The 13,555-nt window shown below is 45.8% G+C and overlaps 1 protein-coding gene across 13 annotated transcripts in view; it reads left to right on the top strand.

Moving 5' to 3' along the window:
• DLEC1 (DLEC1 cilia and flagella associated protein) overlaps positions 1-13,555 on the top strand; it is a 104,223-nt gene that overhangs the window by 5,688 nt on the left and 84,980 nt on the right. For 12 of the 13 annotated variants that reach the window (XR_007479677.1, XR_007479678.1, XM_049715840.1 and 9 more), the window contains 2 exons: positions 6,756-7,277; positions 8,304-8,454. Coding sequence is in view for 10 of the 13 variants with exons in the window: in XM_049715840.1 (XP_049571797.1) it covers positions 6,897-7,277; positions 8,304-8,454 (532 nt within the window). In the remaining 3 variants the exon portion in view is untranslated. Of the gene's footprint in view, positions 1-6,755; positions 7,278-8,303; positions 8,455-13,555 lie in introns of those variants that run through there. The other variant, XM_049715844.1, reaches the window with a different exon arrangement.

The raw sequence follows: 13,555 nt of genomic DNA, 5'->3' as shown, positions 1-13,555 counted from the left end.
TCCTGACAGTTGAGCCTGGGTCAGGACTTTGGAGAGGCTCCTGCCCTCTGTATGTCTCCCCTATGCAGAGGGGGACTGCCCTCTGTCTGGCACTCTCCCCAGTGGGCCTGCCCTCCAGCAGGAGCAGCCCTTGCCCCTGGCAGGCCTGTCCAAACCCTCCTTGCTTTCCCTTCTGCTCAAGGATGAACAAGTCCACACAAGGCCTCCCTGTGGAGCCCCAGCCTGGGGACAGGGAGGATGAGGGGTCCTTTCTCTGTCCTCACTCTCTCTCCCAGGCCTGGATGCCTGTCTCCAGGACTGCCCTTTGGGGGCCTCCTCTGGCCTTGGGGCTAGTCCTGGGACCTCTGACATCCCCGGGGGCCTGCAGGCCCCTCTACTCAGCAAGTTAAGCCTCCTCAAGTCCTGCTCCTCTTCCCAGGCAGAGACACAATGGAACTCTGACACCAGCAATTGACTCCTTCATCTTAAGCATCATTCCTGTTTATTCACATCACCTCCCAGCTCTGAGCCCCGAGCTCGAAACCAGGGCATTACCTGATGCCGCTGGTGGGGGCTACAGCCTGGCTCTTCCTTTGCACACACCAAACCTGTCTCACGCAGGCCCTCTTCTGGCCTCTGGCCCAGGCAGAGGAGCTGAGGCCTTCTCCTGAGCCTGGGGTTGCTGGGCAGGATGGGCACGGCTGACTCAGAGTTGGGACATGCAGCCAGGTTCTGCCAGAAAAGAGGGCTGGGCCACGCCCTGCTCAGAGAAACCAGGCTGCTGCTCTGACCTGTGGGTCAGCAGCTCCCCAGGACTCTCCTCCCGCCTGCCCCTCCCTCTCTCTCACAGGCTGGGAGGTCATCTGCTTAATTACTTCTGCTGTGTGTAAGCCTGTGTGGTGTGTGTGACTGCGCCTGTGTGTTGAGGGGCTGGGAGGGCCTAGCAAAGGCTTTGCATTGAACCGCAGTTGCTGGATTCTGCTCCCTCTGCCCTTAAACAGCCAGGGCTCTCTGTGGGCCCATCCCTGGCCAGATGCCTAGATTACCCTCCTAAAACCCAGCTCTCAGTAAGTTACCTCTGCAGGATTCCCTGAGATCCTGGTGACTCACTGGGCTTTCAGCAGGCACAGAGGGGCCACGCGTGCCCATAGACGAGTTGTCTAATGGGGGGGGTTCAGGCATCTCCCCACCCCCGGCTGACCATCCTGTCTCCGATAAGCGTGTGAGGGGGGGGTGTGGGGAGGGGGTTCCTGGGATGACTGGAGACAGGTGAGACCTAGTGTCAGGGCTGGTGCCCACCTTAGGTCACTTCCCTTCGCCCCTCCACCCCTACCCTCTCTAGAGGCCTGGGGAGGGGGGAGGATCAACCCAAGAATGCCAACTTTCCAGCTGTGCTTCAGAGCCAGCCCTGCCCAATCCCTCCCCCAGAAAAGCAAACCTAGATGAGCTTGGGTCAGTGAGGTGTAGCTGCAGCAGAGAGAGCCGAGCGAGGGAGAGGGTGAGAGAGGCCAGAGAAGAAATGGGGCCCAAGTCCTGCTGGGCCTTCTAAGGGCTTCCACGTTCGCTCTGGGGGAAATGGGGAGCACTTGAAAGGCTTCAAGTCAAGGAGGGACATGATCTGACTCATGGGTTTTTTTTTATTTATTTTTATTTAAAATTTTTTTTATTGGAGTATAGTTGATTTACAATGTTGTGTCAGTTTCAGGCGTACAGCACAGCGAATCAGTTATACATATACATCTATCCACTCTTTTTTAGATTCTTTCCCATATAGGTCGTTACAGAGTATTGAGTAGAGTTCCCTGTGCTATACAGTAGGTCCTTATTAGTTATCTGTTTTATATATAGTAGTGTGTATATGTCAATCCCAACCTCCCAATTTATCCCTCTCCCCACCTTTCCCCCCAGTAACCATAAGTTTGTTTTTTACATCTGTGATTCTATTTCTGTTTTGTAAATAAGTCCATTTGTACCATTTTTTTAGATTCCTGTTTTGGTTATTTTTTTATTTTTATTTTTTTTTTGGCCATGCCGCATGTCTTGTGGGATCTTAGTTTCCACGACCAGGGATCGATTGGGCCCCCTGCAGTGGAAGTGCAGAATTCCTAATCGCTGGACCACCAGGGAATTCCCTGCTCTTGTTTTAAAAGAATCACTCTGGTTGCTGGAAGTGGGGGGTATCATGGAGGGACAGGGCTGAAGCAGGGAGTCCAAGGAAGGGGCTTTTGTAATAATTCAGGTGAGAGTGGACGGTGGGTCAGACCCTGGTGGTGGGAGTGGAGGTCATGAGAAGTGGGAGGATTCTGGATACATTTTGACTGGAGAGCCAGCAGGATTGACCAGTGGGGGCTGTGAAAGAAAGAGAAGAGTCAGAGGTGACTCTAGGTTTTTGGCCTGGACCACTGGAAGCAGGGGTTCCCAGAAGCAGAAATGGGGAAGGCTAAGGAAGAATGGGAGCTCTGTTGTGGACACATTATGTTTGAGGTGCCTTCAGACAGCTAAGGTCAAGTATTGATACAGGATGGATATACAAGTCTGGAGTTTTAAAGGAAGATGTGGGCTCGGGCTAAAATTTGGGATACGATTCAAAGCATGTTGAAAATGTCCGTAAGCCCTCACACAATGCTAGTGGGAGTCTACTCTGGGTTAATCGTTCTGGGAGGTAATTTGGCAATATCTCAAATATTAAAATGTACATATGCTTTGGCCAAGCAATTTTAATTCTATATCATCTATGTATTTTGTACAGAAACATTATACAAGTTGAAATTCACTAGCAGGGACCTGGTTAAATAACCTATGGTATTTCCATTACAGTGGGTTCTCCTGCATCTGTTAAACAAAAACAAAAACAAAACAAAACAAAACAAAATCAGTCCTCTTTGAGTTGCTGTGAAAAAAAAGCAAATTGTAGGATAACATATATAATGCATACTATAATACCACTGGCGCTTTTTAAAAATTAAAAAAACTTTGTAGATATTTGTATTTGTACAGGCAGAAACAATAGCTAGAAGGATATAGAAATAATCCAAGGAAAGAGATTGAGAGGAAGATACTTTTTATTTTTTATGTATTATTCGAATTTTTTACCATAATGATGTATAACTTTTGAAATTTAAAAGTAAAAAAAAAATTCTATTGAAGTATAGTTGATTTACAATGTTATGTTAATTTCTGCTGTACAGCAAATTAATTCAGTTATATGAATATATACATTCTTTTGTGTATTCTTTTCCATTATGGTTTATCACAGGTTATTGACTATAGTTCTCTACGCTATATAGTAGAACCTTGCTGTTTACCCATTCTTTTTTTTAATATTTATTATTATTTTTTTATTTGGTTGCACCGGGTCTTAGTTGCGGCAGGCGGGCTCCTTATTTGCGGCTCTCGGGCTCCTTCGTTGTGGCATGTGAACTCTCAGTTGCAGCATGCATGTGGGATCCAGTTCCCTGACCAGGGATCAAACCCGGGCCCCCTGCATTGGGAGCGCAGAGTCTTAACCACTGCGCCACCAGGGAAGTCCCTGTTTATCCATTCTATACATAATAGTTTGCATCTGCTAACCCCCTAACTCCCAATCCATCCCTCTCCTACCCCCACCCTTGGCAACCACAGGTCTGTTCTCTATGTCTGTGAGTCTGTTTCTGTTTCGGAGATAAGTTCATTTGTGTCATATTTTAGATTCCACATATAAGTGATATCATATGGTATTTGTCTTTCTCTTTCTGACTTTAAAAGTAAAAAAATTTAAAAGGCCAAAAATGTGCGTGGGAACCCAGAGATAAACAAAAGTCAAATTCTGGTCGGCAGAACAGGTTATAAAATGAAGAAGGCAGCTCAGGAAATTCCCTTTATGCTGACAAAGTCCTCATAGGTGAGGAGACTGGCGTCCTTTGTTACTGGTGCCCGGTTGAAACCATTCATTTATTCAGTTAGTCACAGAGCAAACAGAAAGTAGTTGCTGGGCACAGTGGAATCAGGGATGAAACCAGCTTATCAGGCAGAGAGATACCAGGAGAAGAGGGAGACGATGGTGGAGGTGGGGAAGCACAGAGGAAAGCGGGGAGCGAGGGAGGGGAGTGTGTCATTAAGAGGGAACGGGCAGCAGCAGATACTGCTGAAAAGTCAAGGAAGATGAGCGCAGAGGAGGAATTGGAGCTTTGCTGAAGACCTTGGCCTGGACAGAGCTGGGGGAGCTGAAGCCAGAAGGTGGGAGGGTCACAGAAAAAGGCGAGGCCTGTCCCAGGCTGGGCCAGACTCTCTGTGTCCTTCTCTGAGGCTGTTTGGAGGCAGGATGGAGAGGCCAAAGGTGATGGTGAGAATCCATTGTCCTGTCTTTCCCTAGGGCAGGGAAGGGGGCCAGGAAGCTTCCACAAGACCACCTGGTTTGGGCAGGCCCCGTCCTAACTCTAGAGCAATGGAGGCCCCCAGACTGTTCTACTAGCTCCTTCCTCCCCTATGGTGGTGGTGGGGTGGGTGGGCTCACATGCACGTGAGCAATTGGACAAACCAGCCCACTTGCCCAAGCTCCCTCTGCCTCCACCCCCACCCACGCTACCCATTAGTGCACACGCCGGTCAGCAATGAGAGGAAGGCCTTAAAGAAGTGGCCTGCACAGGTCCTGTCAATGGGCTCACAATGTCTGGGCAGGCACGGGGCATGTCACATTGACCTTGTGGCCTCCTCGCTCTGGAGAGGGTGTAGCTTGAGGAGACTCAGAGCAGGATCCTCTCAAGTACACAATGCAGAACAGGGGCCCTGGCTTCCCAGCCCTGAGGATGGAAGAGATACCGGAAAGTAGAGATGAGGGAGCCAGGCCCAACCACGAGAAGCGGAAGTGGCCCAGGTCTGCAGGCAAGCATCCTGGGCCTCATCTCAGGAAGTGGGTTTCAGGCTGTAGGGCACACAGACTCACCCCAGCAGTAAAAAGAGGATGTTTATACCACCTGTGAGCAGAAGCCATGCTCTGGCAAGGATGGCAGTCACTGTGATGTCAAGCTGCTGCCTTGGACAAGTGCAGGCCTCTCCCCATCTCAGTGGATGATCTCATCACCCACCTGATCCCACACACAGGATATGTGGCAGTCATTCTTGGCCCCTTTTCTCTCTCACTCCCATGATCCACCAGCGAGTCTTGTCAATTCTACCCTTTAGCTCCGTCTCCAATCAATTCCTCTCACTTGAATCCCAGCGCCCTTCACCTCTTTCCTAACCCCTGCGCGAGTTTCCCAATTGAGCTCCCTGATGCCTCTTGCCTCCCCCCAGTCTACTGTCTCACAGCAACGAGAGTGATCTCAGTAGAACATACAGCTGACCACCACACACCCAGCTTCAGACCTTGATGGCCCTCCTACTGTCCTCAGAATAAAGTTTAAATTCCTTAATGTTGCCTACAAACCCATTTATGATCTGGCCCTTGCCTAGCAGTTTCCTCAACTCCCTGAGTTCCACCCCTGAACTTCTTTCATTTCCTCACATCTGCAGTGCTCTTTCCCAGTTTTAGCACAATGGGGTCCCTCTGCATGGAGTGCCCTTTTTCTTTCTCCCCTGGCTTACTCCTACTCATTCATTTTTTTTTTTTCACTTAAAAAATGGAAGTATAATTTATATACAGTAAAATGCACCCTTTATGGTGTACAGTTCTGTGAGTTTCGACAAATCCATACAGTTTTGTGACCACCACCACAATCAAGATGTAGAACAGTTCCATCACCCCAAGAAATTCCCTCATGCTCCTTTGGAGCCAACACTAGCTCCCATCACCAGCTCCTGATAACCACTGATCTGTTTTCTGGTTTGCATTTTCTATAAACAGATATCCTCTAAATGGAATCATTCATTATGTATATGTAGCCCTTTGAGAATGGTTTCTTTTATCCAGCATAATGCATTTGACATTCATCTGTGCTGTCGTATCACTAGTCTGTTTCATCTTTATTGCTGCGAGTATGCTGTATATAGATGTACCACAATTTATTTATCTTTTTATCAGTAGAAAGGACATTTGGGTTTTTTCCAGTTTTTGGAGATGATGAATAAAGCTGCTCATACAGGGCTTTGTAGGCACAAACATTCTCATTTCACTTGGAATAACACCTAGTTGTGGGCCTGATGTATGTGTTACTTTTTAAGAAACTGACAAACTGTTTTTCAAAGCTGCTATAATGGTTTGTATTCCTGTTGCGATACATGAGAAGTTGCTGTACATCCTTACCCGCACTCACGTGGTTCGTTCACCTGTTTGTTCGTTCATTCAACTTCTTGACATTCTACTAAGTGTGTAGTGGTATTGCACTGTAGTTTTAATTTCCACTTCCTTGATGGCTAATGACGGTGAGTCTATTCATTCTTCTAAACCTCTGCTTGGTCTTCACTTCTGCCCAAAACCCACTGTACTCGCTTTCTTTGTAGACTGGTTAAGTTCCTGTCCTTTGTGGTTCCATGACAACAAACAGTTTCTCCACCTTGACCGTAGCCCACTAAACTGCAATTGTTTTCCTGTTGTCGCCTTGCTCAACACTCTGGTCACACACACACACACACACACACACACACACACACACGGTTGTGAGCTCCGCCTTCCTTTGGTATCTCTAGCTCCTAGCACAGACCTGAAACAGAATCTTTATACAATAAATATTAAATGAACGAATTAATAAATGCTGAACAAATTAGAGAATAGGCAGATGAAAGTAAGTAGGAAGAAGCTTTGGCAATGAGACGGGCCTGGCTGTGCCAATTAACTCTTCTCTGTCGGTCCCCACGCTAAGGTCCTCCTCTCAGTAAAGGCAACACTGCCGTGCAAACGGTTACGAGGATGACGACGCGACAGCGCCCTTTAACAGACGCAAAGCGGAAGAGGTGGGCCGGAAGTGGAAGTGCGGCAGGGAGTTAGCGGCGTCTCAGTTGCCATGGAGACTGGAAGGGGAGAGCAGCAGTCCGCAGAGTCTGAGTCCTTCGCCTTCGCTGAGGCGACGTGGACGCCAACTCCGCGTCCGACCCGGATCCGCAGCCCCAGCCAGTCCTCCCTCGCCTACTCCGAGTCTTTCTACCAGCCAGGTAGTCGGCCCCGCCGCGTCTCGCCGCTCACGCTCCGGCCGCTCCCCGAGCCGCACCTGCTGCGCCTGCGCCCCACCTCGCCGCGCACCCAAGACATCTCTTACTTGCTCACCGGCGTCTTTCAAAACTTGTATACCGCCGAGGTGATTGGCGAGGAGGTGAGTGCGAGTTTGATCAAGGCCCGCGGCAGCGAGGATGCTCGGCACGAGGAGTTCGTGGACCAGCTGCAGCAGGTAACACGGCCCCGGCGTCCCGCGCGCTTCTCCGCGTGCTCACCCGAGGCGCGGCGGCGTCACCGCGTGTGCGGCCGTGCGGGCGACCCAGGGCGCGACTCAGCCACTCGACAAGAGTCAGCCCCTGTTGGGTGCCAGGCACTGGGGATGCAGATGGAAAAGAGCAGACCAAGTCCATGCCGCCGTATATCCGACATTCTAGTGGGAGGACACTCTACACACGCGCTTAGGCGAATACACACATTCTACACACATAACGGCATATATCTCTAGCACCTATCTTTATTTCCCTACACGCATACACACGTTATATATTACACATATAAATGAAACGACGAGGGCAGAAAGCTGAATAGTTGTTCCCCGGAGAGGATAAAGTCACGTCCGCTTTGGGGTGCCTGCCCTTGTGTCACAAACCACAATCTTAATCGAGGCATTCATGCCCAGATTTTAGGAAGCATGTCCAGGCTCTAACAGCAACTCTGCTTCCTTAATCTGTATAAGGAGGAAAGTAGCTGACTTGAGTCCTCTCTGCTGAGGCTGACTGCTAAGCAGGCCATACTGCCCACAGCCCCCTTCAAGGAGTCTCAGCTGTGTGCTTTCAAGCAGCTGAGATCAACTCTGAAGGGGCTGACGGCTGGAGGCTCTCAGCTCACTATGCTCCCTGCAGCCAGGTAGCAAGTCCTTCCTTGAAGGGGGTCTGGGTGACACAACCCTTTGTCTGCCACAGGTGGTGTGTTAACTCATATTTGGTATTTCAGAGGTTAGATGGCAGCTCTCTTTACTGTGAAGCCAGTAGTCAGGAGATGGGGTTTCAGACTTTGTTCTGTAATTGACTTTACTATGAAAGCTTTAAGCCACTTACTCCTGTGGGTCTCGGAGTTCAGATCTGTCTAGTTAGACCAGATGGTCTCTGCAGTTCTGTGACTGTTCTGTGCTTCACGGGAAGCCCTGATGCTGGGGTGGGATTCAATAAAGCTGTGTGATCTCACCATATTTCTGTGCATCTGATCACCCACCTGCCAGATTCGGGAGCTCTATAAGCAGCGGCTGGATGAAGTTGAAATGTTGGAGAGACATATCATTCAGGCCCGCGCACGGGCCCTTGCGGAGAAAGAGCGGGCCATGCACCAGGCCGAAGTACAGGTCCTTGAGCCGTTCATCAAGATGCCTCCAGGTGTGTATGATGAGCTCCTCTATGCCCTTCACCCTGACTCCCCAGTTGTTAATGTATTACTGTGTTCGCTTCATTACCTCTCTAGTCTTTTTCTGAACATCTGGAGAGTGAGTTGCAGATATGTTGTTTCATTACCACAGAACACTCCATTGTGCATGTCTCCAAAACAGGGACACTCGCCTACATAACCAGCACACAGCCCCCTAAGCCAGGAAATCAGCAATGGTGCAGCGTTAACCTCCACTTCCCAGATGGCATGCAGGTTTCACCTGCTGTCCCACAGTGTCCCTTTCTCCTCTTTGGTCTAGGATCCTGTCTAGGAAGTCATGTTACATGTCATTGTCATGTCTCATTTTCAGAATTTTCATTTGGCACAGTTCTTTGAACTTTTCCTGTCTTTCATGTTCTTGACTGTTGGGTTTTTCCTCAATTTTTAAAAATTATGGTAAACTACACATAACATAAAACTTACCCTCTTAACCATTTTTAAGCATACTGTTCAGTGGTATTAAATACGTTCATAATCTTGTACAAACATCATCACCATCCGTCTCCATAACTCTTTTCATCTTGTAAAACTGAAACTCTATGCCCATGAAACAATGACTTCCCATTCCCTGCCTTGCCCCAGCCCCTGGCAACCACAATTCTACTTTCTGTCTCTGTAAAAATTTTTTTAAAGTTACTATTTCTGACCATTTATTTAATTTAATTAATTAATTTATTTACTTTTGTCTGCGTTGGGTCTTTGTTGCTGCACGCAGGCTTTCTCTAGTTTTGGCGAGCGGGAGCTACTCCTCGTTGCGGTGCACGGGCTTCTCATTGCGGTGGCTTTCTCGTTATGGAGCATGGGCCCTAGGCGTGCGGGCTTCAGTAGTTGTGGCGCACAGGCTTCGGTAGTTGTGGCTCACCAGCTCTAGAGCGCAGGCTCAGTAGTTGTAGTGCATGGGCTTAGTTGCTCCACGGCATTTGGGATCTTCCTGGACCAGGGCTCGAACCCGTGTCCCCTGCATTGGCAGGCGGATTCTTAACCACTGCACCACCAGGGAAGTCCCTATAATTTTTTTTCTTAATTTAAGATTTTTTTCTGATGTGGACCATTTTTAAAGTCTTTATTGAATTTTTTACAATATTGCTTCTGTGTTATGTCTTGGTTATTTGGCCTAGAGGCATATGGGATCTCAGCTCCCTGACCAGGGATCAAACCTGCACGCCCTGCATTGGAAGGTGAAGTCTTAACCACTGGACTTCCAGGGAAGTCCCTTGTCTCTATAATTTTGACTACTCTAAGTACCTCATATAAGTGAAATCATACAGTATTTGTCTTTTTGCAACTGGCTTATTTCACTTAGCATAATGTCCTCAGGGTTCATCCATGTTGTAGCCTATGTCAGAATTTCCTTCCTTATAGGCTGAATAATATTCCATTGTAGGTACATACCACATTTTGCTTTTCCATTCATCAGCTGATGAACTCTTGGGTTGCTTCCTGGTGTTAGCTGTTCTGAATAATGCTGCTCTGAACATGGTCATACAAATATCTCTTTGAGACCCTGCTTTCAGTTCTTTGGGGTTTATACCCAGAAGTGGAATTGCTAGATCTTATAGTAGTTCTATTTTTAATATTTTGAGGAATCACCGTACTGTTTTCCACAGTGCCTTTGTCATTTTTACATGCCCACCAACAGTGCTCGAGGATTCCCATTTCTCTACATCCTCACCAACTCTATTTTCTGGTTTTTCAGTGTGTGGTTTTTGTTTTTTGTTTTTGAGTGTAGCCATCCCGATGGGTGTGAGGTGATAGTTCACTGTGGTTTTGATTTGCATTTCCCTGATTATTAGTGATGTTGAGTGTCTTTTCATATGCTTATTTGCCATTTGTGTATCTTCTTTGGAGAAATATCTTCTCAAGCCCATTTTTAAAAAAAATTTTACTGGGGTATAGTTGATTTACAATGTTGTGTTAGTTTTAAGTGTACAACAAAATGAATCTGTTATACAAATACATATATCCACTCTTGTAGAATCTTTTCCCATATAGGCCATTACAGAGTATTAGTAGAGTTCCCAGTGCTATACATTAGGTCCTTATTAGTTATCTATTTTATATATAGTAGTGTGTATATGTCAATCCCAATCTCCCACTTTATCCCTCTCCCCTTACCCCCCAGTAACCATAAGTTTATCTCGTATATTTATAACTCTATTTCTGTTTTGTAGGTAAGTTCATTTGTAATCTTCTTTTAGATTCCACTTATAAATGATGTCATATGATATTTGTCTTTCTCTTTCTGACTTACTTCACTCAGTATGACAGTCTCTAGGTCCATCCATGTTGCTGCAAATAGCATTATTTTGTCCTTTTTTATGCCTGAGTAATATTCCATTGTATATATGTACCACATCTTCTTTATCCATTCCTCTGTTAATGGACATTTAGGTTGCTTCCATGTCCTGGCTACTATAAATAGAGCTGCAGTGAACATTGGGTGTGCGCATATTTTCGAATTATGGTCTTCTCTGGATATATGCCCAGGAGTGGGATTGCTGGATCATATGGTCGCTCTATTTTTAGTTTTTTAAGGAATTTCCATACTGTTCTCCATAGTGGCTGTACCAGTTTACATTCCCACTAACAGTGTAGGAGGGTTCCCTTTTCTCTACACCCTCTCCAGCATTTATTGTTTGTAGATTTTTTGATAATGGCCATTCTGACCAGTGTGAGGTGATACTTCATTATAGTTTTGATTTGCATTTCTCTAATAGTTAGTGATGTTGAGTACCTTTTCATGTGCTTTTTAAGCATCTGTATATTTTCTTTGGAGAAATGTCTGTTCAGATGTCCCACCCTTTTTTTTTTTTTTTTTTTTTTTTGGTACACGGGGCTTTCACTGCCAAGGCCTCTCCTGTCGCAGAGCACAGGCTCTGGACGCGCAGGCTCAGCGGCCATGGCTCACGGGCCCAGCCACTCTGCGGCATGTGGGATCCTCCCAGACTGGGGCACAAACCCGTGTCCCCTGCATCGGCAGGCGGACTCCCATCCACTGCGCCACTAGGGAAGCCCCCACCCATTTTTTGATTGGGTTGTTTGCTTTTTTTGATATTGAGCTGCATAAACTGTTTGTATATTTTGGAGATTAATCCCTTGGCAATTGCTTCATTTGAAAATATTTTCTCCCATTCTGAGGGTTGTCTTTGTTTTGTTTATGGTTTCTTCCTTTGCTGTGCAAAAGCTTCTAAGTTTAATTAGGTCCCATTTGTTTATTTTTGTTTTTATTTTCATTACTCTAGGAGGTGGATCAAAAAGATCTTGCTGCGATTTGTGTTAAAGAGTGTTCTATGTTTTCCTCTAAGAGTTTATAGTATCTGGCCTTACATTTAGGTCTTTAACCCATTTTGAGTTTATTTTTGTGTATGGTGTTAGGGTGTGTTCTAATTTCATTCTTTTACATGTAGCTGTCCATTTTTCCCAGCACCATTTATTGAAAAGACTGTCTTTTCTCCATTGTATATTCTTGCCTCCTTTGTCCTAGATTAGATGACCATAGTTGCGTGGGTTTATCTCTGGATTTTCTATCCTGTTCCATTGATCTGTATTTGTTTTTGTGCCAGTACCGTACTGCTTTGATGACTGTGGCTTGGTAGTATAGTCTGAAGTCAGGGAGCCTGATTCCTCCAGCTCCACTTTTCTTTCTCAAGATTGCTTTAACTATTCATGGTCTTTTGTGTTTCCATACAAATTGGAAAGGTTTTTGTTCTAATTCTGTGAAAAATGCTGTTGGTAATTTGATAGGGATTGCATTGAATCTGTAGATTGATTTGGGTAGTATAGTCATTTTGACAATATTGATTCCTCCAATCCAAGAACATGGTATATCTCTCCGTCTTTGTGTCATCTTAATTTCCTTCATCAGTATCTAATAGTTTTCTGAGTATAGTTCTTTTGCCTCCTTAGGTAGGTTTATTCCTAGGTATTTTATTCTTTTTTTTTTGGCTGTGTCTGGGTCTTCATTGCTGTGCATGGGCTTTCTCTAGTAGCAGCAAGCAGGGGCTACTCTTCATTGCAGTGCACAGGCTTCTCATTGTGGTGGCTTCTTTTGTTGCAGAGCACAGGCTCGAGATGTGAGGGCTTCAGTAGTTGCAGCACGTGGGCTCAGTAGTTGCAGCACATGGGCCCTAGAGTGTACAGGCTTCAGTAGTTGTGGTGCATGGGCTCTAGAGGGCAGGCTCAGTAGTAGTGGCACACAAGTTTAGTTGCTCTGCAGCATGTGGGATCTTCCTGGACCAGGGATCAAACCTGTGTCCCCTGCATTGGCAGGCATAATCTTAACCACTGTACCACCAGGGAAGGCCCATATTCAAGCCCATTTTTAATCGATTGTTTTGTTGTTGTTGAGTTTTAGGAATTCTCTATATATCCTCATTATTAATCCCTTATCAGATACATGATTTGCAAATATTTTCTCTCGTTCTGTGGGTTGCATTTTTACTCTGTTGGTAGTGTCTTTTGATGCACAATTTTTATTTTTCATGAAGTCCAGTTTGTCTATTTTTATTTTGTTGCTTGTGCCTTTGGTGTCATATCCAAGAAATCATTGCCAGATACAGTGAAATCACTGCCAAATCCAATGTTGTGAAGTGTTGGCCTTGTATTTTCTCCTAAGAGTTTTATTGTTTTAGGTCTTGCATTTAGGTCTTTAATTAATTTTGAGTTAATTTTTTGTACATAGTATTACAAAAGCATCCAACTTCATTCTTTTGTGTGAAGATATCCAGTTTTCCTGGCATTGCTTATTGAAAAGACCATCCTTTCTCTATTGAATGGTCTTGACACTGTTGTCAAAAATCGTTTGACCGTATGTATGAGAGTTTATTTCTGGGCTTTCTGTTCTATTCCATTGATTTCTATGTCCATCTTTATGCCAGTACTATGTTGTTCTTATTATTGTAGCTTTCTTATAAGCTTTGAAATTAGGAATTGTGAATCCTCCAGCTTTGTTCTTTTTCAAGATTGTTTTGGCTGTTGCTTTTGGCTGTTTGTTCCTTGAGATTCCATAGTGAATTTTGGGATGGGTTTTACTATTTCTGTAACAAAAAAACA

This window comes from Orcinus orca, chromosome 10 (genome assembly GCF_937001465.1).
Source record: "Orcinus orca chromosome 10, mOrcOrc1.1, whole genome shotgun sequence".
In the NCBI taxonomy this organism is placed as follows: domain Eukaryota; kingdom Metazoa; phylum Chordata; class Mammalia; order Artiodactyla; family Delphinidae; genus Orcinus; species Orcinus orca.
The sequence above is the reverse complement of the archived record's forward strand: the minus strand, read 5'-3'. Positions and strand labels throughout refer to the sequence as shown.